Below are 26009 nucleotides of genomic sequence, written 5' to 3'. Positions count from 1 at the left end.
GTGTTAGGTCTAAGTAGCCAAAGCAGTTTGATGCAGCTGTCTTCCAACAAACTACATGAAGGTTGTTTACCCATTTTTGTGGCTGCTGTCGGATTGTATTGAATCAATCACATAACCGTGGTGCATGAACTTTTCCCTGAATAAGATTTGTCATTTTAAGATTATTGGAAAGATCGTGTAACCCACATTTAAAATGTTTGTGATGTCCCTCTCTGAATGTTTTGTATTCATTGAAGTCTCTCTACAGTTCTGCTGTATGAAGACAAACTCTGAGAGCTGACCTTCATCTTTGCGGGCTGCTAATCTGTTCTGTCTTTGTGTCCCTCAGGAGCCACCTGAGGACGAGGCCAACATCATTGAGAAAATTCTGTCTGTCAGAATAGCGAAGAAAGAGGTGAAGAAGAGGGCACAAACAACATTAATGAATGAAATATTTCTTCCAGAGTAGAAATGTATTATGTTGTTTTCCCTCGTTGTAAAATCTACTCTCCTGCTGCTTCACTAAATCTGTCCCTCCCTCTTATCTTTTAGACTTCATCATCAGAGGACCAAGCGGAGGAGACGGAGGAGTTTTATGTCAAGTACAGAAATTTGTGAGTCTCTTTTTGTCATCGCTGGCATTTATTTGTTAAGACATTTAACCGCTTGCTGTCAACCTATTGGATGTAATTGCACGTTCTGTTGCCATCTAATGAGACCAGACCAGGCCAGGGTGGTGTTCTCCACCCCAATTACATCTTGTCTCTGTGGTAGGTGGAGTATTAGCAGTACCTCTTAATATGATATGGTCCAGTGCAAAATCACTATTAACTCCACAATCCAGAAATGACCAGAGTTGGATCATGACAGTGTCTGACACTGAATCAGACACATTTTCAGAAAAATCTAAGTTTCAGATCAGACTTGGTTTTGGTTTTGGATCTGGGCTTCCCTATTGCCCCCGAGTTAAAGCATCAGCTGCTCCATTGGAGCTGTTTAGTGGCCGACTGATTAGATTGTTGTTGATCCGGGCAGTTTCCAGGTGGATGAACACTGCTGACTTTGGTGATCCCCGAATTATCCTCTAGTGCAGCTGGCAGGTTGCAACTTGTGGTTCAAATTGAAATGTCTTGTTGGATGGATTACTGTGCAGTTTAGTAACAGACCTGCTGCCAAGGCTTTTGACTCTTGACTAGTCTCTGGAAAGTGAAGCACTGAAAGGAAATTCATGCGATCACTGGGACTACGCTGTGTTAGACCATGCCAGCTTGTGCTTGTTATCAGCGTAGCAGCAAGAGAAGGAAAACCTGCTTGAAATGGTTGGTGTGAGACATGAGGCAGCAAATATGATGATCAACCTTTTCCACTCGGATTCAGCCTAGTGAAATATGTTTTTATCAGCCTGTATTGCTTACAGTGCTGTTGATACTCGCAATATTTTGTTGACTCGCCTTACAGAGTCTATGTCTTAAACAGAAATGTTCTTTAAGTCTAATTTCCCTGTTGTTCAGCAGGGAAGTTTAAACTTAGACTGGTAGACTAGTCTATAAGTAAGAAAAGCCTCAACATTTAGCACAGTTCAATCTTTTACTGGTATTGTTAGCATTGTAAGCATTAGTGACAGATTTGAGATGACTGATGTTTAACTAGCCTGCTGCTGACACCACGCTTTTATCAAAAGCAGGTTTAAGTTGAAAACATCCCACAGTTCACATTTTGGTGCAACTTATGTACGGTATTAATACGGACTAGTATTGCGATCATTAACTAGCAATGGTAGCAACGAGTACAAATACAGAGGAAACTATGCCCACTCGGCTTAAAATGGTGCTGTGCCAGTTTGGTTTTGAATCGCACCCTCCAACAACATGCAAACTTCACCCAGAGAGCACAAAGGCTGAGACCCAATGAGCTGCTTCTGTAAACTAATCACTGTTCCACCTGATTGAAGACACTCGTAACCTCGTAAAAAGTCTTTACACGTGAATCTACAACGGGTCCTGGGTTGCCATCGTGCTCATGTGCAAGCCTCTGAGGTGTTTAATGTCGCTCTCATGATTGACGGGAAATATTTAAGGAGCTTAAGGAACTTTGTAAGAGCTGCTTAGTTAATAGTTTTTATGACATTGATTCCTCTCAGGTAAGATGTCTTTGCCCAGATAGACTGTGTTGTACCGTAGCAGCGGTCTATTCTCCAGAGTCGGTAAAAAGCTACTCAGCAGTAGCTGAATCGAGAGACGCAGCTCTTCCAGCCAGTCAGATGCCCCCCGGAGACCCTCCTGTTTGTTCCAGCACTTTGTATCTTTAAGGAAGGCCCTACAAAGATACCGTCTTTATTATGATCATAATTTATTCTCTTGGGTGATGAATAAAACATCGAGAGTTTGCTTGAGTTGAATCAAACACTTTACTTTTTGTCGACTTTATTTAGAATAATGTATTCACGCATTATAAAGTTACAGAAAACTGCTCCAAGTATAACATCGCTACTGTAAAAATCATCATTATACATATTGCATTATCAAATGTATAAGTAGGTGCATTGGAAGTTTAGTAACTACATGGTGCATGTACTGTGCAGTGAACGCTGTGGTGACATTTAGATCTGTCCATTTATAGATTGTGGTTTATGGATTAAATCATGCTTGTCAAACTGTTGCCATAGTTACATTATTTGTTCAGCTTTCTTTCCCTCCAACTAATGATTAGAGAATTCTTTTCAGTGGATATATCACAGAGCGAGGCAACCTCATTCTATTTCCAGGGTCTCTGCAGGTCTTTTATCTTATTAGGCGCTAAGAGTCTTTAAATAGTGACTTTGTGAGGTTGTTACGCAAAATATTTGATCTGATTTAATTCATCCATTGTTAAATTTGTTTTTGTCAAAATGAGTCAAGCTCTTCCACATTTCTGATGTTATAAACCTACCGCTGAACCCAATACTTTCAGCAAAATATGTATAAACCTGATTCAGAAACCATGAATCAACATAAAACCTTGGTCTGCACAGGATCACATATAAACTTCTTACTTTAATATTTACCTGCAAGGCTTGAGTAAGAGAAACATAATTTTTTCCAACCAAAATCCGTCTTCAATTTGGTCAAAAATGAGCTTGTAAGGTCTTAAATATTATTGTCTGATACCTGTAGACACTATGCATTTTCGTGCATGATTTTGTTTTGATCCAATAATTGCTTCTTAAGGCAAAAGACGGTTCCTTTTTGTAACTGAATTCAAAATCATTTGTGCAGCACTTAGGAATTATAATGACCAACAGGCAAACAACTTGAATGAAAGCTGTGTCTCTTCCTTTGTCATGTGTTAATTTAGTTCCTACCTGCACTGCAAGTGGGCTACTCTGGAAGAGCTGGAGAAAGACCCCAGAATCCACCAGAAGATTAAACGCTTCAGGACCAAACAAGCGCAGATGAAACACCTGTTCACAGAGGTAACTCCTAATATCGTCTACTTTGACCCCAGAGCAACGCAAATCTTCTCCTTTAAGGTCATGCTGGATAAAGTTGTAATCTAGCAAAGATGTTACCACAAAGTGTTTTTTATGAAGGGTTACTTCAGGTGTGCAGTGATCGGCCAAACTGATGGATATTCCACAATTAATTCATCCAGAGTTGCTGCGAAACCTTGGAAAGGTGATGTAAAGGTTATCAGGTTAACGTGACATTCTGTATCCACAGCAACACTGTGACGAGACACAAAAAACAAATTATGCTCCTCTAAGTTGAACTTCACAGTGGCGTACCAGGACGAACTTCATTGTTGGCCTCTGTATTCCAACAAGAATCAGCAGAGTTTATGGAAGATGTCTCTAGTAACAAGAAATGTCAAGCTCATTTTAATTATGTAGGTTGTGTTATACCTCTTTCACACTGAACAGAAAACCCAGTAACACCCGCTGACATCTGGCTTTTGTCTTTGATGTAAATGTGTATAAACGGCATTATTCTCAAATCGGATGACTCTAAAACTGTCACAGGTGTTTATTGGCTGTGATTACAACACAGCACTTGGGAGGATAGTGTTCATTGGGTGATGATGTGATATGTGTTCAAGTTAAGGAAGGTTGGCTTGTTAATGCTTTTCCATCTGTCTCTATCAAACGGCGCTTAAACATTGTCGTAGCAGTAGTGTAGAAAAGTTAAAACTCACTGGTAACCAAATAAATCTCACCAAAACCATTTTTGTTTGTATCTCCACTGTTCTAACAATCACCAACTCTGGTTTGGTGTATAAAAATTGTTGATTTGCCCAATTTTTAGTGTCCGTACTTTGATGGTGTGCAATTGCCCGTGGCGATTCCTTTGCTGCCTGAGGAGAGATCCCGCTCTATATTGGATCAATTTAAAAAATTGTTATCCCCGTCAGCCACTTAGATACAAAAACATGGGCAATAGGGTCAAGGTTAAAAAAATACAGCAGTTACCTTTAATAACCACTGGCATTAACTATTGTTTGCCTCCATGTTTTTAGGGTTACATCTTTGGTTATGTTGCAGCTCTTTGTTAATTTTCCAGTCTGTGCAAACACTGTTGCTTTATCAAAGTGATCCCTGACCTGATTATTAATGAATAATCAATGATCTCTTGTTGTTGTCTCTGTCCATCCATCTTTGTCCCTGTTCGCAGCCTGATGAGGACTTATTTAACCCAGACTATGTAGAGGTGGACAGAGTGCTGGAGGTGGCTGTTACCACAGATACTGAGACCGGAGAGGTGGGTAACAGAAACACACTCCGACAGCAGTGATTGTCTGCTCTGAAAGCAGTTATTACTGAAGGTTACTCTTAGTCCTGTGGCACAGATGCACACACACACACACACACACACACACACACACACACACACACACACACACACACACACACACACACACACACACACACACACACACACACAAACACCTTGTTTTTTTCTGGATGTTGTTGTAGGAGGTGACCCATTACCTGGTGAAATGGTGCAGTCTCTCGTACGAGGAGGCGACGTGGGAGCTGCAGGAGGACTTGGACCCTGAGAAGATCAAAGAGTTTGAGGAGATCCAGAAACTGCCGGCAGACCTCCGACACATGGTGAGCAGAGACGTGATGGAGTGTGAGCGGACAAGAATAGAGGAAAACGGGGCAGTTTGATGCAATATGTTGACATGGTGGAGAAAAGTGTAGTTCAATGCTGTGAAGAATCCGGAGGTGAATAGGAAACGGGTTCAATTTCAAGGAGAGAGTCGCAACTTTCAGATCTCGGTCAGCGTGGAAAAAGCAAAACACACGTAGAAGTTTTGTTGCACATTTTGTGGAATCCTAACATGCATATATTTGACATATTATACTCAACGTTTTTCAATTATAAACATGCACAGTCACAACATTTTGGACCATTGTTATTACCATATCTGTGCACAAAAGTAGAAAAACCTCGAGCAGATGATATGTAAACAACACCCAAAAGGTTTGAAGACTAGACTAAAGAAGTCCACTGGGGTCCATAAAATCAGGGAGGCATTATTTATTAATGTTGATGTACTCCACATTGATTGAGGTGGTGCCCAAAATGCTTGGATATTGCAAGTAGGCCTTATACTGGTACGGCGAACCATAAAGTTGTTAGTATTAATGACCCAAACACAATAGCGGCTTCATCTATTAGCTTGCAAAGTACTGTCGAGCTGTGAACAGTCCGAATTTAGTTAATTCATTCTTCAGTCTGACTTGTGTTGATGTTAGCTGATTTTTCTTTGTGTCGTTTTGCCTGAACTTGTTTCTGCAGACATCATCCCGTCTGTCATTTTCACCATGATGTCTTCATTCTTTATAGTTCCTACTCAGCTCGGGAAAAGGGCACACCAGACATAAGCCCCTGAACTTTGGACAATAATCAGAAAATCAGATCAGATATTGTCCACTTTGTCTTGTTCGTGTCAGAAGTGTTCACACATGTTGAAAATACTCTGTATGGTTTGAACGAGGGGCGAGGCGGAGCATTCAGGAGGGCAGGATATGACGGATGTCTCAGTGTTTTGTGAATCCCTTCATCCCTCAAGTTCACAGACGTCTTCTCTTTCCTCACTTCTTCTTCACACTCACGTCATGCATTTGATTGATACGCCCACTCTCGCTCTGTGTGAATTCACTCTAGACAATTTTTAAGCTCTATTAACACACGTGGCTCACCCGGATTTAAGACTAGTTAGCTGGCAGAAGGAAATCTCCAGCAAATATTGCAGACCTTTGTTTACGTACACAGCACCTCTGGGTAAACTCTGGATAAATCCTGAGTTACAGGTCATGTGTGAAAAGGGTTCCAAAGTCTGATCTACCGGATTTAGACCTTGTGTGACTGTTTTTAAAATCTCTGTCGCTACGGGAAACGATAACAAACTCTAAGCTACCAATCTACCACTGACAATAACAAGTTACCCTAATCTGCTTGCTAACAGTACAAACATAAACAGTATGGCAGCTGTTCCCTTTTCTTTTGATGGGATTTAGCCATTTTAATGTGAGAGCTTTCCACTCCATGTGCAAACAGAGTTCCTCATCATTTTGCAGCAGCGCCATCACTGCATCCTGGGCTTTTACACCACCCGAGAGGATTGTGATTGGTTTGAGACCACCAGACCTGTATGATACAATAAGGAGATGTAGGCGGTGATTCAGACATCTAGAACCAGACTATTTTAGATAACTAGTCAAAAAAAAAAAAAAATTTTCCTTTTGAGTTTAGGTTTGTGGGCAGATGTAAGAAAAAGGGAATCTGCACAACAACACTGAGGCTTTTTATTTAATCTCCAATCCTCGCCGCAGAACAGACATCTTTCTTTTTTCCATCTCGGCCTTGTTTTCTTGTTTCCATGATAATCAGTGCAAAAAAAACAAACCCAAAACACAATTGTGAGGTTTTCTTTCTTCTCATGCTGGAGTTCTGCACCATCAGCTCTGGTTCTGTTTGTTTTTGGAGGTGACATTGAGGTTTTGAAAACCCTCACAAGAAATTAAATCCATCTAAAACATCATCTCCTGTGTGAGCCTCAGCCATCCCCACATCTGTGTGTCCCGCTTCAATTAGGGCATCATCATCACGAAGCCCAGACATCAAAGGAGAGGACGTTTAGATGCATTTTGTACATGTCATCAATACCCTGACCAGTACAACAAGACATTTACTTTGTTGGATGTTGAATTAAAAATTGCTGCTTAACTTATCAGCAATTTTCTGGTCTCTGTCCACTCCTGGGAGATGAGACCTGAGCAAATTAGTCTCGCTCTTTAACCGCTAGTGTTATTACTTATGACACTCTGTCAGCAACAACTACTTATTTAAATTTTTGGCTATTCAACCTCCAACATCAGAGACAAGAGTCCTCTTCTACCTTTTAAGAAAACGTATTTACTTTCTGATTTATTGGCGGAAACACAGTTTTGATATTGTGTGATATTCTCCCAGTTTTTTTGTTGGATAAACTCTACATAGTCGTCATATCATCTACTAAGGGGTTGTTAGTAATCATAGTCTTTTATCAATCACATTTTGTGTGTGTGTGTGTTTGCAGGAACGTCCTTCTCCAGAGAAATGGCAGAAGTTGGAGCGCTCCAGAGATTACCGGAACGGAAACCAGCTCAGAGAATACCAGCTGGAGGGAATGAACTGGTTACTGTTCAACTGGTACAACAGGTGAGTACTGCACACACAAAATCACTCCCACCTACCACAGATATACTTTAATATTAAAAACAGCCATGAACATTATAAGAACTATTAACACACCTGGAAGTTGCTGCAGCTACTTTAATTTACTAACATTTTTTAGCTTACTTGGTTGGACGTAAACATTTTATTATAAACAGTAAACTTGACTGGTTATTATGTTTTATATACATTTAGCTGAATACCAGCAGCCTCAGAGTAACACCTGTTGAACACCTGTCCTCCTTCTGAGTGAAGATGCATTTTAAAGTTCAGCTGCAGGAACAGAATGAGAATTTAGCAGTCAGAGGTAGTCAAACCAAGTGGGTACCTTCCAGAGTTAGCAAGAAACTCTGTCTCAGCGCCACAATAGAAAAGACTACTTTATTGATTTGGTTCTGTTTGATGAAGCCCCACATTCATATTCTTTGGAATTGGTTTTTTTTTTGCCTAAAGTGAGGACAAAGGATTTAAAAAAACAGATGTCTTGTTGCCAGAATAACCAGAATAACAGCAGGCTCATGTTGTTGTAGGCAAGGAGCAAACACACCATCATTTACGTTTTTCCTGTTAACTTGACTTCATTTCTTCTCATAGTAAAGTAGTGATATTAACAAGTGTGTGTACACAAGCAATAAAGCATTAATTAGCTTGATTGTAGCGCTAATTAGCCAAAATTGGTTGCACTCAAGGACGATGTCAGAACATCAGGCTCCCTCTGCCCTCTGTTGCCCTCTTACACAGTTTCGTTGTTCTTTGTAGGAAAAACTGCATCCTGGCAGATGAGATGGGTTTGGGAAAGACCATCCAGTCCATCACCTTCCTGTACGAGATCTTCTGCATGGGGATCCGCGGCCCCTTCCTCATCATCGCCCCCCTGTCCACCATCACCAACTGGGAGAGGGAGTTCCGCACGTGGACGCCCCTGAACGTCATCGTGTATCACGGCTCGCAGATCAGCCGGCAGATGATCCTGCAGTACGAGATGTTTTACAGAGACCCACAGGTAGGGGTGTTAACAGACTCTTACTGATCAGTGGTGGTGGGTTTCTTTTACTTTTGTTCAGGTGCTAAACCACAGATCCCTCACGAGGATAGAAACATGAAGGAAATCCTTGAAAGTGCCGACATTCAGCTGCTGGATGTATTCTTTTAAAGGAAATTGTCCCAACGCATCTAGTGACTCAGTTGTGAATCATCTGTCTCTGGAGTTTAAATTGTTCCAGCTTTATTTCACAATGAAATAATTTGCTTTATTGTTCACAAATATGGACATTTGCCTTCGGCTGTACACGCTAATAAATCATACGACATGCATAGTACCGACAACAATAAAGAACGTGGTTCCACTGTAAAGGAAGTTAGCAATTTTAGCAAAGTTATTGCCTTTGGTATGAAAAACTTTTTGTAAATGTTGCTGCAGCAGCTCCGTCGCATCTTCCTGAGGGCAGTTTCTTTCATTCTTGAAAAAGGAATTACTGATTAGTCAATACAGTTATTAGTTGAGCTGTAAATAAAGTATCTCTGGCTCATGCGCTGTTGAGAGGACAAAACTTTTTTACTAAATCCAGATATTTTTTTTGCAAAACAGTTCATTGCCTTATAGAAAATACATTTGAGAGATAAATCAATGAGGGAAATGATCTAATGCTGATTAGATTTTTACCTTTTGGTGAACCCACATTCACGTGTCTGCGTCTGCTGCAAGGACTAATTAGTGAAGTGTCGGGAAACCTCAGAGGAAACAAGTGCAAACTCTTTTACTCAGTGTTGAGTTGTTCAGGTTGGCCAAGAACAGAGATCGCTGTGGAAAAAATTTATTTTCCTAACTGAGAATCGAGTTCAAAAAAGAGTTTTGTGGCTGCGTTCGTTGCACGTTGGTTTACTCTGTTGTCCTCTGATTACTGATGAAGACAAACCCTTGGAGAGAGAGCGTGAAGGTCTGTGTCTCATCAGTCTCTGCAGAGTGCAGGGTGGATGTTGTAGTGTGGGAATAAAGGCTGTGGAGGTAACATGAAGGCAAAGACAGCTGAGCTTTTTAAAAAAGGTTATAAATGTTTAATTACCCTCAAAAACACATGTTCAACCCCTGTTACTGTAACTGTGATGCGTTGCTTTGTTTTTACGAGGCTATCTTTAGGGTTGTGGCTTTATAAAATGAGAAATCATTGGTTGTTGGACAAGTTCAGTAACATGAGAAGTTGTTCCTTGATTTGCCTTCTTTGCCCTGATGTCAGTCAAAACACTTGTGAAGTTCAATAATTCATGTAGTGTTAAATAAATTAGGCAGTGCAGATCCTCATAAGTCTTCTCAAGTCTTCTGGTGACAAGATTTCTTAATATCTGTGAAACCAAATGAATGTGATTTGGATCCAGACTCGCAGTATCCCCCCCCCCCCTCCTCATCTCCTCTTTTCTCACACTGGTGTTAAATCCTCTTCAATACGCTTCACAACCTTTGGATTATTCTGAACGAGCTGACATGCCCCTCAGAAGTGTTGAAGTGTTTTTACTGTCACATTTTTTAAGACTCTTGAACAGTTCCTATTGAACGGTTTTACAAAAGTGTTGTTTAAACTTATAATCCAGGGATAAGGTTAAGTCCCTTCTGTTGTTAAGTTGGTAATCGTTTAAAAACAAAAATTAGAAAGGTAAAAGTTAATTTATTATCATCTTCAATTATGCGGCGTGACAGAAAACTATTCCATCTAATGGAGCGTGGAGGATGAATTGAGGGAGCCTCACAGCCTGAGAAAAGAAGCTGCGACGTTTAAGATATGTCAAGGATTTTAGTTTATAACCTTTAAAAGATAGCACTGTCTGGTAATACAGGGTTCGTACGGGTGCTTGAAATCATTGAAAGTGCTTGAATTTCAATGTTGTGTTTTCAAGGTCTGAAAAGTGCTTGGATTTTAGTTTAAGTGCTTGAAAGTGCTTGATATTATAACTCTGTCTTTTACAAAATTGGGGTCAGACTGGATAATTAATTTCTGAAGTTTTTGCTATTATAGAATATAATTTTAGATGTTTACAGCATAATACAATGTACATAATTGTGATAAAATGTGAGGAAAAAAATCACAAGTATATATATTCCTTTAGATACGTATTTTACCCCAGCAGTAAGGTGCTGGAAAATCTTTAAAATGACCTTTAAAAGTGCCTGAAAAGTGTTTCAATTTGACCTTGAAAAATGTGTACAAACCCTGTAATACCACTTTCTACCTCACTAGGCAATAGCCTGATAGAATGTTTCACTAGCTCTTAGCTTATTTTTTTTTTTGTGAATAAACAAAATAAACTTCCTAAGAAATATTTCTTAAATATTTGTCTTACTAAATGGAAAAAACAAACACATCTGAATTCTAGTTTCTCTCTTTTCCGGAACTCAGACGAGCTGTCGTTAACGGTCTCTCTGGTGATTTGCTGCCCAGGTTGCCATATCTATTGAGTGTTCCATTATTATCGTGTTTTAGGGCTTTGTAATATATACCATATATATCATTATCATGCTATGAGACTCTATAAGTCTTTGATTTGGGATGCTGTTATTTGGTGAGTGTTGTCTTTTCCTAGTTTTAAAGGCTTCATCACGGTAAAGTCATGTCGTTCTACTTGTTCTAATATTGGTCTTTACCCACTTGGTCATAACGTCCACATTACTGGTGATTATCTGTCAAAAGTGTCATCATGTTGAAATGTTGTGAAAGTACCAATAGTCATTTCTACGATATTGCTGCAATACTGATATAAGCGAGTTGTATTTGCTTTGTTATCTTAAGCTGCTTTTTTGTGCTCTCTCCTCATGATTGCCAGGTGGTTCTTCAGATTTAAGAGCGGTTTTATTTATGCGTCCGTACTCCGTCTGAGAGACTTTTGTACTGTGTATGTGACAGACAGTTAGAGGACATTTATCAAATATCTCTCTCTCTCTCTCTGTCTCTCTCTGTCTCTCTCTGTCTCTCTCTCTCCTCTCTCTCCTTCTCATTGACCTCCTTTCCCTCGACCTCGCTCTCCCTGCAGAGTGGATCCATCTTGAGCCGTGAAGCGATCAGAATCTTTGACATTTTCTTGGTGGTTTCGGCTGTGAAGTTATTTAGAAAGCCAGGTTCCTTCTCGGTGATAACTTGGTCTGGTATAAATATTCACAACAGAGCAGGGTTCTTATTACTGCATGAGGAGTCTCAGATGAATACAGAGAGTTGCCATCACAATGCTGTATGCAGCTAATGGCTTCGAATTTAGCTTTCTGCAGATATCCAAAGGGAGTGAATATTCATTTTGGTCACGGCTGATAAATTCATCCGTTCAGCAGTTTCAACATCTTTGGGAGGCATTTAGTGTTTTTATTAGAAGGTTAAAAGTGAAGGGAGGTGGAGAATACGGGAGGGAGACATTAATCCATCCCTGAACCCCCGGTTAGGATCTCTAAAGATGTACATGTCTAAAAAAAACTAGGCTTTTGTTATGTATTTTGTTGAGTTGTGTGCTGACAAAAGTCTGCAAAGACAGGTTTACTTTGGTCGCTAAAACTTCAGAGAAAAACATCAGATGGTACTTTAGAGAGTGGGGAAGGCAGTCATTGTACGCTCCAAAAGTTATGTTTTCCAAATTTTAACGTGTGCTATTTAACTGTACTGAATCTCACCCTCTGTCTGTCCCACAGGGTAACACTATCCCAGGTGTGCTCAAGTTTCACGGGGTGATCACCACCTTCGAGATGATCATGGCCGACTGTCCGGAGCTGAAGAAGCTCCACTGGCGCTGTGTGGTGATCGACGAAGCCCACCGACTGAAGAACAGGAACTGCAAACTGCTGGAGGGACTCAAACTCATGAACCTGGTCAGTCTGTCAGTCTGTGTGTGGTGGGGATGATGATGATGATGATGATGATGATGATACAATACCTGCAGGAATAGGCTTATTATTTTATGTCACTGTTGTTGTTTTTTTTTTATGAATGGGAAAGGCTATGCAACGTGCTTAATCTTCCTTATCCTCTTAAACCTGCCCACTCTCAATACTCGTTTCTATTAATCTGTGTTAATGTCGTCTTGTTTCCAGTTCGGTTTTAATAAATGTCATTAAAGGCAGCTCGTTCTGTTATTTTTCATGCTCTTTGTGTTACTCTTCGCGTTTCTTACAGGAACACAAGGTTCTGCTGACAGGAACTCCTTTGCAGAACTCGGTAGAGGAGCTGTTCAGCCTGTTGAACTTCCTGGAGCCGCTGCAGTTTCCTTCAGAAAGCACCTTCCTGGAAGAATTCGGAGACCTCAAAACAGATGAACAGGTGTGTTTAGATATCGGTTGGCTTTTGCCCTGAAAACCAGCTAACTGCCTCCTAAAATGTTATATGATGATACATGTCTGTAACAATCGCACCTCCTCCTGTGTTCTATCCATCAGGTGAAGAAGCTTCAGGCCATTTTAAAGCCCATGATGTTGAGGAGACTGAAGGACGATGTCGAGAAGAACCTGGCGCCTAAAGAAGAGACCATCATAGAGGTACGGCTGTGTGTGTTTGATATAAACAGTCACATATGTCAAATTAGTTAATTACCCATCTGTGCTTTAAAGCTAAGTTGACTCGTGGTGTTCCTGCAGGTGGAGCTGACGAACATTCAGAAGAAATACTACCGAGCCATCTTAGAGAAGAACTTCTCCTTCCTGTCCAAAGGAGCAAACCAGCACAACATGCCAAACCTCATTAACACCATGATGGAGCTCCGCAAGTGCTGCAACCACCCCTACCTTATCACAGGTCAGAGCACACACGCCAACACATGGAACACAAATCAGTGACGATGTTCCTCTCTGTTTGGTTTAATTAGCAGTTTATCTCATCTATAATTACACAACACAACAGAAAAGTGTAAAACAGCGGACTGTCAAAACAAGGCGAGAAAGAGAGAAAATAGTGTTCAAATTGAGCGCAAAAGACACAAATATTGTCTTTTAATGAGAAACTCAAAACCTGAAAAGTTTCTATAGATCTCACCTTTCCCCTTCTTTCTTTCAGGAGCCGAGGAGAAGATTCTGGAGAGCTTCAGGAAGTGCCACAGTCCGGACGCGCTGGACTTCCAGCTGCAGGCGATGATCCAGGCAGCCGGTAAGCTGGTGCTGATCGACAAGCTGCTGCCCAAACTGCTGGCCGGGGGACACAAAGTCCTGGTCTTCTCCCAGATGGTCCGCTGTCTGGACATCCTGGAGGACTACCTCATACAGAGACGGTGAGCAGGACCGGGGTGGGAGGAGAAGGAGGGAGGAAGGAGATTAAAGAAGGAAGGGAACGGTGCATTTCTGGAACATCAGTTCGTTTTAGAAATCAATCTATTTGTGCATCTTTCCTCCAGCTACACGTACGAACGCATTGACGGTCGCGTGCGAGGGAACCTGCGGCAGGCGGCCATCGACAGGTTCTGTAAGCCGGACTCGGACCGCTTTGTCTTCCTGCTGTGCACCAGAGCTGGAGGGCTGGGAATAAACCTGACGGCCGCAGATACCTGCATCATCTTCGACTCAGACTGGAACCCACAGAACGACCTGCAGGTGGGCAGAGAGCTGGGAGAGTTTATATAGAGGAGGATGATGTCAACTCAATCAATACGCTGTGGTTCTGCTGAAGAGAGCAGAGCATCAGTTATTAAACCACTTAAACAGAGTTGTCATATCACGATGAAATGGAGATCTTCTATTTAGGGGAGATGCAGGTGAGGAGGATAAAGATTTTAATTAACAGATATAGTCTTTAAACTTTTAGGTTAGTTTTCTGCAATGTTATGTTTAAATATGCGAATGGTTCAATTTTTAAAAAAGAGTGCGCTACTAACAGAACAGAAAGCTGAACAAGGTCCAAATTTAAACTCTGTTGTCTTGTTTGATTTAGCTGATATTTTACAAAGTTTTCACCGGGAGTATTTAGGATATTTCTTTTAATCAGTCCATAAATCAGAAAATACTGTCCGCAGCCATAAAAAGATAATTTTTCTGAATGTGTATTTTGCTCATTTTCTTTCCACTAATCTCAAAGAAGATGTTTTATGAAAGCAAAATAGCTCAAAATCCCAAAAATTTACCAGTGCATAAAAAAATGTTTTCTTCTGGCTGTCGCTGCTTGTCTGAGCTGTTTAATTTGTCGTGACGTTAATGATACGATCTGGGACTGAAACAATAACAAAATGCGAGCTTCAGAGGATGTTTCTGCCTGGAATAATGAAGTGAGCAGGCAGTGTTACCTGCGAGTCTGTGGGTTCGATTATTTCTCACAGTTTTGATGCTGTGGATGTTTCTATTTCTTGCCAAAAGACTTGAGTGCATTTTTCAGTTAGGGACAATAATTGTCCTTCTTGCTACGCTGTTGAATATGTAGTGGATTGTAGTGTATTGTTTCTTGTGGTGGATTTATTGTGCCAAAATGTCAGCCTAATATTTCTAATCCGTCCCTGATAAGTTGATCATCCATCTATTGTGAAAACTTGCTGTCAGACCGTGAAACTAAATCCTGTCATAATTCTTCAACAATTTTCAAGGGAAATTTAAAGTGTGTGTGTTTTTTTTTTTAATATCCTTTTGGGCAGGATCAAAAATGGATTTCATGCCTCATTATTATCAATTTATTTTATCACAGCAATTAATGGAACCTATTGAAGTTTTTTATCTGCTTGTATTGTTCCGGCTCTAAAATCCACTGCAATGTGATTTGGCTTTTTATTTAATTATATCAAAATGTAGTAACCACAGTGAGGTTGGCTCACAGTAGACACACTGATGTAACACTGGAGCATATCAAAGCAGGCCATTCTTCAGTCTGTTGGCAAATATGATAATAATGTTTAGTACTGCTATGATGTATGTCTTTTTGTCCTTGTCAGGCCCAGGCACGCTGCCACCGGATTGGCCAGAGCAAAGCGGTGAAAGTGTACAGACTGATCACCAGGAACTCGTACGAGAGGGAGATGTTTGACAAGGCCAGTCTGAAGCTGGGATTGGACAAAGCCGTCCTCCAGGACATCAACCGCAAAGGAAGCCTCAACGGGGTGAGAGCTTACCTCTGATAAGATGTTTTAATATCGTTGCATGCATCAGGATGTTTTCTTCAGGGACGTGTCAGCAGCTAGCTTTGGATAAAACAACCATACAGTACATCCCGACTACAGTGCTGGCTTGTTGCTGCAGGTGCAGCAGCTCTCTAAGCTGGAGGTGGAGGATTTGTTAAAAAAAGGAGCGTACGGAGCACTGATGGACGAAGAAGACGAGGGCTCAAAGTTCTGCGAGGAAGACATCGATCAGATTCTTCAGAGACGAACTCAGACCATCACCATCCAGACTGAAGGGAAAGGGTCGACGTTCGCCAAGGTAGAAATCCTTCAATTAAGCATTCATTAAAACTTCTCTATTCACAGACACAAACACTTTTGTATTCACCAGAGCATCCTCCATCCTTTTACAATTAATCAATTCATCTTTTTGTCTTCAAAAATGTCAAAAACTTGTTTGATTGCTTTTTCTGTCGCTTATAAGACAAAGACTCTTCATTTAGAAAAGAAAAGCAGCGAATCCTCACATTTAATGACCAGGAACCAGACAGTGTTTGACATTTTTGCTTGAAGTTGACAAACGAGATAAGCGAATAGTTGCAGCTGTAGGTAGATGTAGCTTTGTAAAAATATATCTCATATCGTGTTCAATGTGAACTGATTGACTTAGTGGAGGCCTTGAAGCTGGACTGACAGTTGTTGTCTTGACTTCAAACAATGTTGATTTAATTTCTTAGTCTAAATGCTGTTTCAGAGGCTTGTTGGAGGAAACACTGAATACTTGGAGTATTTTGGCGTGAAGATCAAAAGTGAAGATACTGAATGTTTGTGGAAACCATCAGCAGTTGGCAGCTTCAGTCTAAATCTTCGCTTGAATGAATCTGTTATTTTTTCTGACTCCGTCTTTCTGTTTTTCTTTCCTTAGGCCAGTTTCATCTCATCCGGTAACAGAACGGACATTTCTCTGGACGACCCCAACTTCTGGCAGAAGTGGGCCAAGATCGCTGAGGTGGAGATCGACTCCAAGTCTGAGAAGGTACAGAGAGACGGAGAGAAGAGATTTAAGAATGAAGGCAGGAGAGGAAGGAAAAGAAATAAAGGAGTTTCACAAAGAAGGAACAGAACATGACAGGATGAAGACAGAAAAGAAGTGGCAGAGAAGAAAGCAAAGAACTGAAGGATGGACAGGAGAAAGTGGAGTGAAAGTGATGCAGGAGATGTACTTCCATCATGCAAACGTAAGAATAAGGTAGAAAAATGAAAGGAGTAGTACTGGAGGATTAGAAGGAGAGAGTGAGACGGGGAACAACATAAGGCTTGGACAGAAAAATGGAACTGATCCAAGTAAGTGAACACGAAGACGAAGGGAGGGGAAGTTAAGCTCAGCTCCAAACTGGGAAATAAGTAAACAAGGACGGGGAGGATATGAGGATAAAGCAGGGATCATGCTTCTCCTCTCCTCTCCTCTCCTCTCCTCTCTCTCCTCTCCTCTCCTCTCCTCTCCTCTCTCTCCTCTCCTCTCCCTCTCCCTCTCCTCTCCTCTCCTCTCCTCTCCTCTCCTCTCCTCTCCTCTCCTCTCCTCTCCTCTCCTCCCTCTCCCTCTCCCTCTCCTCTCCTCTCCTCTCCTCTCCTCTCCCTCTCCTCTCCTCTCCCTCTCTGAACAGATGGACTGCCTTAATGAATGAAGCAGATTGCACACACAGCTCTGCTACTGTCTTCATACCGTGTGTGTGTGTGTGTGTGTGTGTGTGTGTGTGTGTGTTGACCATGACTCGTACTTTGAATCCTTAATGGCTGACTCCGTTAATGAACAGGTGTAACGTGCCAAAAAACTCTCTTCACCTGCTTCATCTTGTTTTTACATGTCAGTCTAAAAACACTTGTTTCTCTCATTCAGACTAAATTCTTCTCTCTCACGCAGGAGTCTCTGGTGATCGACACGCCTCGGGTGAGGAAACAGACGCGTCACTACAACTCCTTCGAGGACGACGAGCTGATGGAGTTCTCGGAGCTGGACAGCGACTCGGAGGAGCGGCCGTGCCGCACGCGTCGCCTGGGCGAACGGACCCGGCGGTACCTCCGCGCTGAGTGCTTCCGGGTTGAAAAGAATCTGCTTATCTTCGGGTACGACCTTGCATACCTTACACATCAGATCGTAAAACAACTTCAGTTCAGTTTATTTTCTTAGTCAAGTACCCTGATGAGTGTTTCTGGAACGGTTAATGCTGCAGGTGTGCACAGACATGCCCACTTTCTGTCTGACAGTCACTCGTTATTTGCACAGCCTCTGAATGGGCGTCATGGACATTGCATCCCACTGATACGTCTTATTATAGCAATACCTATTGACAGGCCTCCCTAAAGGCTTGGTATTCCTCTCGGGGGAGGCACCTTACTTCCTGCGCCACACAGAGTGCTGCGAGCCTGATGTGTGTTCTCGTCAGCTCGCATTAAAAAACCGAAATGATGATCATCGCTTCTCCTGTCCCGTGTAAAACCAAAAGTGAAACAAAGTTAACAATCCAGTCCACGATCTTTTCTAAAACCTGACCACGTAATTTTATTTCATTGCAATACAAGTCTTGTAATTTAAATTTTTTATATATATATTTTATATCACCTGAAAGCTTTCCAGCAGAAATCTCATAAAACCACCCAACCGGTCTTAAAAAGGAAGACTATTACCTTCCATGAGCAGGTGTTACCCTGACTTGACAAGGTTGAGACGGTCGGATTTTTAGTTTGGCACATCAGCCTGTCATTAATATGACATAAAAACTGATGGCAGCACCATTCGTCCAGGAGCTTAGCAATATTTCGGTAGTAACCAGTCAGGTACTAATTTATTACCAGTCCTCGATACCCATCCAGAAACATCCTTCACACCCAGCCGCCAAAATCTTAAACCTTGTGGGATGACATTACTAATAGTGCAATAAAAAGCTCCTATCTTTTGTTTACAAGGTTGTTTTGTTGCAAGAGTGAAACGTAAATCGCGGAAAACACATGAGAACAACCTGCACTGATGTTTGAAGTGAAGAGAATACATTTTATTTGTGATCACACTATTATTGTTTAATGTTTTAGCTGATATGTATTTATTACTCTCCATCCTTCTGTATGACCTGCTGTATTTTCTGTAGCGCCATCTTTCTCCTTTGTTTCCTATCTACACGTCTTACTCCCCTCTCCGTTTTTCACTGTGTCTCCAGGTGGGGTCGGTGGAAGGACATCTTAAACCACGGTCGGTTTAAATGGCACCTGGCAGAGAGAGACATGGAGGTGATCTGTAGGTAAGGAAAACGAGTCCGTCTTGATAGTTTTATCTCACTGAAATAAAACACGTCCAGGAGGATTTACAGGAAGAGTAACAATAAGAAAAACAATTGAAGTTATGGAAGCAGCTGAGCACCAGGATCAGAGCTGTAGCCATCATTTTATAGACTAGTGCAAAAAAATAAATAAAAAACATGTACAAATTTAAAATGTATTTACTTTTTGTTGTGCAGGGCTCTGCTGGTTTACTGCCTGAAACACTACAAAGGTGATGACAAGATCAAGAGCTTCATCTGGGATCTGATCACGCCGACCAAGGAAGGACAGGAAGAGACGCTGCTCAACCACTCTGGTCAGCATTTCACCGTTAACATGCACTTTAATGATATGAAAACAGTACGGAAAAATAAAGGTATAAACAAAATAAATGACATTATATCAAAAGGAATACAGTTTTCTCAAACAAAAACAGATTAATATACAATTAACAACAGAAACGCATGAATAAAAGCACATTTTTCCTTTATATTTTGTTGTTTGTCTTTGTTTTTTGACATTTATTTATTCCTTTATTTTTCTTTCTGTGATTTTTTTTTCTTCTTTATTCTTTTATGTATTCCTCCCAGTGGAACTGGAGTCTTTGAACTTCATCCGTTGACTTTCATTGTAACGTTATTGTCCGAAAAAGTTGACATTTCACTTTCAAAACAAATTTTAACCTTCAAAGCTCCGACAGCAGGAGGATCTGCCCTGATGTGATGGTTATGTTTCCTTTCTCCTTCTCCTTCTTTTTGTGCCTCAGGTCTGTCGGCTCCGGTTCCTCGGGGTCGGAAGGGGAAGAAGCTGAAGAATCAGCTGAACGTCCCTGAGTTGAAGAACGCTGACTGGCTGGTCCACTGTAACCCCGAGGTGGTTCTGCAGGATGAGAGCTACAAGAAACACCTCAAACAACACTGCAACAAGTCAGTTTAATTACACTGTTAATTACAGTTATTTGTTAACAGTAGTCTACTACTGGGTGTAGTTCAGATTAACTGGATGAACAAGCTTGATGATGTAACAGTTCGACTTTTGCTCTGTGCTTTTTTTATGTGTTCGGTCTTAAAGATCATTTATGTGATTGATTAATCTGAAAGCAGTGTTATTCAAGTTTTAATAAATGCAGCATGAGTATCAAAACAAAACCATGTGCTTGTAAAATGTAAAATATTTGGAGCTGTTTCATTTATTTTAATGAGCTCGCCACTCCTTGATCAGCTTGTGTGGCCAGGTGGGAGCAGTGACTTTGAATTTATTTAATTATAAGAGAGCGTGATAACAGAAGAACAGATTTCTGTTGCTGCTGAGATTACAAACATCTGTGAGAAAAGAGAAAGAGGATTTAAAAAAGCATAAATAAACCAATAAAACAGTCCACAGTTGCGCATTTTTGGGGAGTTATTGAGCCAGTCTGAACAAACTGAAATGGAATCTGTTCAGAGTGAGAGAGTAATCTATTCTAAGTAATCTAATTTGTCTTCCTCTCCGCAGGGTGCTGCTGAGGGTGCGGATGCTTTACTACCTGAAGGTGGAGGTTTTGGGTGAGGCTGCCACTCAATCTCAGGAGGGGATACCTGCCAGGTATGAAGGAGGCTCCATGTTCATGCTCAACCAAAACTTTACTGGACAGTTTGTCTGTTGACTTGTTGAATATCGTTGTCTTCCTGCTTGTTTACAGTAAACTGAAAATGTGGTAGAGACGCGCCGTCAGAATGCAGTTTGACTGATGTTTGTGTTGTCGAGCCGGAGTGTCCTGTCTCGACACTGACAGCTCTGATCGTCTGTTTGCGTGTGTGTCTGTTTGTGTTGGCAGTAAACTCGAGGTGGCGTTACCCGACATCGACTACATCGAGATCCCGGCTACGTGGTGGGACGCAGATGCTGACAAGTCTCTCCTCATAGGCGTCCACAAATACGGTGAGGACTGGAGACTGCTCACAGCTTGACTATTAGTAAACATGCAACAAATTTGTAGATTGTTTTGTTGTGTGTGGACGGTTACACAAACACAGTTGACTTATATTTTTAACAATTAATTTTCATGCTGGGATTTAAGGCTAATTAAATTGCACAAACGTGGCATCTGTTATTGTACATGTTGAATGTTCCGCCCTCATTATGTGTGTGTGGGTTCCGTTTTTTAATTAGTTGTGTGTTTATCAACGTGTGTCTTTGCTCAGGCTACGAGCGGTACAACGCCATGCGTGCAGATCCTGACCTGTGTTTCCTGGAGAGAGTGGGGATGCCAGATGTCACAGCGCTGACTGCTGAACAGGGAGGAGGCGAGGGGGTCCCTGACATGACCGACAGGTGATCTGCTCGCACACGCATGCACACAGGTTTATACTGAAGGTAAAACCTAAAGGTGGACATGAGATTTAAACACAAACCTACAAGGACCCACGTGTTTTCTGTTTCTCAATTGCATTTTCTTTGATATAAATACAAGTAGCAGAAGTGGTTTTAAGGCTGATTATTGAGAAAACTCTGGCAGCTCTGTATCTTTCAGGCAATATTCTTATTTCAAAAAATTGCTGTAATAAACATTCGTCAGTGATTTGTTGGTTATTCAAGATAAAAGACATGGTGATTATCTTGTATTCTACAGTGGAAAAATACAGGTGTCTATCAAAGATAACAGCAAAAATAAATATACAGTAACACTTTGAATTAGACGTGTTAATAAAGAATGTAATTAACATACAAAAACACATTCAACAGTAAAAAATAGATTTCCATGCCCTGATAACCGACTGTTCTTATCACTCTTATCCTGTTTACATCTGGTGTTAAAATGCGATCTGCATTAGGACATGTTGTGCCGTGATTGGAATGTGATTGGCTGACTTGCCACATCTGGATGTAGTCTGGCTCACATTGTGTTCAGACCTTAGTTAGGTTTAAACGCAGTTCACAGCATAGCATTCAGATTTAGTGTTTCAAATCTAAAGCGCAAGAAAGCAACTGGAAGTGTGTTATTTAACAGAACTGTAAAAAAATGGAAACAAAACTGGTGGGAAACAAATGACACACAGTCTGTGCAGCTGATCTTCGGTTAAAAGGCCGTATAATTCATCTAGTCGCAGGGTAACTTGCGGTAAACAAAGAAACAACTTGTAGTATTATATTTGCCGAATTTACAAGAAGGGATGAATAATCCAGGATTTGTAGTTTACAGTGTTTCAGTAAGTTAATAAAGTTTGCTCTCACTCAACCTTCCAGAAAACTGCTTGATTTGTCAATGGAGTCTGGGGATGTTTTGCCACAATCTTAAATTGCAGGACAAACATCTGATTTCAGTGAGGATGATAATGACCCAAGAAAGACTTATCGCGTTAATTAAGAATATTTTAATTGTATTCCACTGATTTAGTGTTGCGTTTTATCAGCAAGATCTGGGTGTTTATTACCTGGATGACATATTCTGATACACGTCTGATTATAATATGTAAATGTCTGTGTGCACTGTCAGTATTTATCTGAAACTAGATTTTGACACAGATACCTTTTTGTTTCGTTTTGTTGGTGCATATTTAAAGTCAGAATTTCAGTTAAACTCGCCAAACGACAACATGTGACCGGTGTGATCACGGCCCTCATTTAATTGCCAGTATTTTGCGCATTTGTTTATCCAGCCCTGTCAGTGGGGCTCTCGTACTCGTATAGTAACAGGTGACACGCACGTCCACAAATCAGCTTCCTCGCTTCCCTGCAGCTCTTCAGCAGGAGTCACTTCCTCCTTCCACCAGTCGTTGCTTCTTTTTTATTCTCAGTTGTAGCGTTCACAGCAGGTGCCATCGCTGGTGTGAAAAACACATCCTGTCCTCTCTGCTGCCATGTTTGTTTTCGTCGCCGCTGCCACCTCCCTGCCCACACACCTGCTCTACATCCTGAGCGGGAAGAACAAGATTATAAACACATTAAAATTAGAAATATGCATCCAAAGGGTGGCATAGAGACGCTAGTAATGTCAAGAGACTCGTTTATACGGATGTCAGACTGACACACATACACAGCTGCAGCTAAATGTCCATAAAGTCTTAAATTTCTCACCATAACCTACAGCTGAACTTTAAAAGGTTTCTGGTTTTTCCTCACAAGAACTGTGAAAACCGTCCTCACAAGTCATTTTTCTGGTAGTTTCACTGCACTTATGAGAGGAACCTGTACGAGCCAGACTGGAATAATTGACAGAGAAAAAGAGGAAAGTGAAAACACGGTGTGGAAATGTATTTTCTGGGTGCCGCTGCTCCGGCTGACAGCAGAGTTATGAAGATGAGACGCTCAGGAAGCTTTGATCCTCTTCCTGAAGGTAATTGAAGCTGCCGTTCGCTTTGTTACCTGTTCAACCTGAAGCTGTTCCCGGCTGAGCAATGCGACTGTGTGACAGGAAGATCTTCTAGTCTCAGAATGTTAACTCGGCAGGATTCCTGCACAGGTCCGGGAAACAAATAAACAAGTACACAGAACAGACGGGAAACATTACACGGATGAATGTGTGCACACACAGGTGGAACAGTAAATGAGCCTCCTCAAAACCTGCAAACAGTTTTTGCAAAAATGTTACACTTCTTGCAGCGTTAGAAGTGTTTACTTTCTGTGGGAAGCAAAGACGGTGTTTATGAAACTTAAACGTTTCGGAGTTTGGATGATATTTGTAAAAGAACTGTCGGCTCCAGAGAAGTGTGCAGGAGAGCTGGACTGAACGCTTGGAAGCTTCTGCACTCGACATGGTAATCGACGCCAACATCCACAATTCCTGCATCTGTCCCGTACCAAAACTCATTAGGGTCTATTCTGGGATGAGACCCATCCTCCATCCGAGTTGAGGGGGGAATCCCTCCAGTAGTTCTTGTGTAATCCTACTGACAAAACAACCGACATACAGACATGAGTGAAAATACTAGTGAAATACTTACTTTGACTTTAACGTCCCACCAGTGAGTTGTTCTTTGTTTGGTTGTTTCTTAAACTGTGAAAAACACACACGCAACAAAACACACTCAGCTGTGTCTTTAAATAGACGTTTAAAAAACCAGCCTGGTTATTTTAAGGGTTTTTAAAAAAGCCCTCGGAGGAGCAGGATGCCTGTGTGTTGTGAAAAATGACAGAGAAAGACTCTGTTTCCAAACAAACACTGAGACAACACTTTAATTTAGTTATATAATTATAATATAATAATAAAGATTGTATTTGCAGGACTTGATGAAACAGGATGTAGCATCATCTTCTTGTTGTTTAACTCTGTTTTGCAAATATTGCATTCTGTGAACAAGACAGAAGAAACATGGAGCCTTTCTGTGTATTTCACCTCCTTCGTTCATACATTACCATCAGACAAACGCCTGGAGATACGCTGTCATGTTCAGCTGCCTCGTTATTGATTTAAAAACGTTTCGTCTGCGTATTTTCCTTTTTTCTTTGTGCCTAAGGACGTCTTTAGTTTAACGCGTAAAGACAACTGCATGATGTACGCTGATGTCTCGTGTTTTATCTGTTGTCTGTACATCTGATCACAATTTGTCAGGTCGTAAGCTGACAGGCTCTTTGTTGCGTCTCGGCGTTGTTAACAGCATTTTCTTTTCTTTTTGTGTCATTTCTCGTTTCTTCAGTCAAACACCAATGAAACTTGGAGTACATATTTACAGCTCCCATTGAATTCTACGCTTACACGTGTCGCCCGCAGTCGTACACTCGGAGCTCAGTGGGACATTATCATTGTCATTAAAGCTGCTCTTGTCTGTCTTCTTTCATCAGTGCTTGCAAAACCGAGGAGGTGAAGGACGACACTGAAATTAAAGCTGACGGAGGCGAAGATCGAGACGAGAGCAGCAAGGTGAGGCTCTTCAGACATTAATGTTTGAGAAGATCTCTCTTCTCTTTCTCACTCACTCCACAAACAAACGCAGATCCGGTTTATTTGTAGTCGGACACGTCATCGTGAACCTCTTTAGAAAATGTCTAAGTTTCTGTGGTGATAGTTAAAACTACCTCTGGGATATTTAAACATTTTGGATCCTTCCGAGTTGATGAGAAACAGAACAGTTTGGCCTCCAGGTGCTGTAAAAACAACTGTGTACAGTTAATGATGCATTTTAATACAGAGCACTTTCAATAACTGAACAGATGATGTGTAAAAAATAATCTCTGGTATCTTTTTATTGCTTATTTTATTGCGTTTCATCTTTCTACGCTTTTAACTTCAGGGCAACTAAGTTTGTTTTTTTTAAATCTGCATTCATCACAGTAAGAACTTCAAACTTCATGCTAACAAAATAAGTACCAGGTAACTGATGTGTTCTGGTCTTGCTATATTTAATTAAATACTCATGAAAGGTGTAATTGCTGTTTTTAAATATGCAACGTACACCTCAACGAAATCTTCTAGTCGACAGATTGAAAACACGACAAGTTACAAATGTTTTGCACTTGAGGAGATGAGATCATGGAGAAAAGCAACCCAACAAGGTGGAAACAATTTCATGTTAAGCTTCCTCTCATTTTGAGACCATTAGTTATAACATTGTTCTGGCTTTTCTTTAATAGGAAATGGTCGGGATGGGCCGTAATTAAATGTAATTGTTTTTAGCCTTTCTGTGGAATCATGTCTCGATGACGTGATCAGATCATGTTGTGTTACAAAATTCTCTGATCCAGTTCATCTATTTCAAGTAAATGCAAGTCAAGAGTGCATTTTATACCTTTAAAAGGTTTTGTTTGTTCTACGGTGTCAGAGCCCATAAATTTAAATCACGATTCCTCAGGGGGGATTTCCAATCTCTACAGTGTATGACAACCTCGGTTCTTATAAGGAAAATCCCTAAATAATCCTTTTAACAGGGGAGAAAGTAGAAGAAACCTGAGGAAGAGCCGTCCCTCTTTCACAGAGGACAGACATGCATTAGAAGTTGCGTGTACAAAAACACAGAATAAACAGATTAAGGTTGTCAAAATTATGAATACTATAAAACTTTTTCAATC

The 26009-nt window shown here is 41.0% G+C and overlaps 1 protein-coding gene across 9 annotated transcripts in view; it reads left to right on the top strand.

Moving 5' to 3' along the window:
* chd6 (chromodomain helicase DNA binding protein 6) overlaps positions 1 to 26009 on the top strand; it is a 101229-nt gene that overhangs the window by 55569 nt on the left and 19651 nt on the right. For 8 of the 9 annotated variants that reach the window (XM_030419210.1, XM_030419209.1, XM_030419215.1 and 5 more), the window contains 24 exons: positions 329 to 394; positions 532 to 593; positions 3313 to 3430; positions 4626 to 4712; positions 4928 to 5065; positions 7543 to 7664; positions 8439 to 8682; positions 12343 to 12519; positions 12824 to 12967; positions 13084 to 13182; positions 13282 to 13438; positions 13697 to 13907; positions 14031 to 14226; positions 15549 to 15713; positions 15853 to 16032; positions 16639 to 16749; positions 17635 to 17837; positions 18926 to 19006; positions 19223 to 19341; positions 19792 to 19951; positions 20520 to 20609; positions 20842 to 20945; positions 21209 to 21338; positions 24786 to 24864. In XM_030419210.1, the coding sequence (XP_030275070.1) occupies positions 329 to 394; positions 532 to 593; positions 3313 to 3430; positions 4626 to 4712; positions 4928 to 5065; positions 7543 to 7664; positions 8439 to 8682; positions 12343 to 12519; positions 12824 to 12967; positions 13084 to 13182; positions 13282 to 13438; positions 13697 to 13907; positions 14031 to 14226; positions 15549 to 15713; positions 15853 to 16032; positions 16639 to 16749; positions 17635 to 17837; positions 18926 to 19006; positions 19223 to 19341; positions 19792 to 19951; positions 20520 to 20609; positions 20842 to 20945; positions 21209 to 21338; positions 24786 to 24864 (3243 nt within the window). The remainder of the gene's footprint in view (positions 1 to 328; positions 395 to 531; positions 594 to 3312; positions 3431 to 4625; positions 4713 to 4927; positions 5066 to 7542; positions 7665 to 8438; positions 8683 to 12342; positions 12520 to 12823; positions 12968 to 13083; positions 13183 to 13281; positions 13439 to 13696; positions 13908 to 14030; positions 14227 to 15548; positions 15714 to 15852; positions 16033 to 16638; positions 16750 to 17634; positions 17838 to 18925; positions 19007 to 19222; positions 19342 to 19791; positions 19952 to 20519; positions 20610 to 20841; positions 20946 to 21208; positions 21339 to 24785; positions 24865 to 26009) is intronic. The other variant, XM_030419211.1, reaches the window with a different exon arrangement.

Source organism: Sparus aurata, chromosome 6 (genome assembly GCF_900880675.1).
Source record: "Sparus aurata chromosome 6, fSpaAur1.1, whole genome shotgun sequence".
Classification (NCBI taxonomy): Eukaryota; Metazoa; Chordata; class Actinopteri; order Spariformes; family Sparidae; genus Sparus; species Sparus aurata.
Note: the sequence above shows the minus strand (reverse complement) of the source record. Positions and strands in the feature narration are given on the sequence as shown.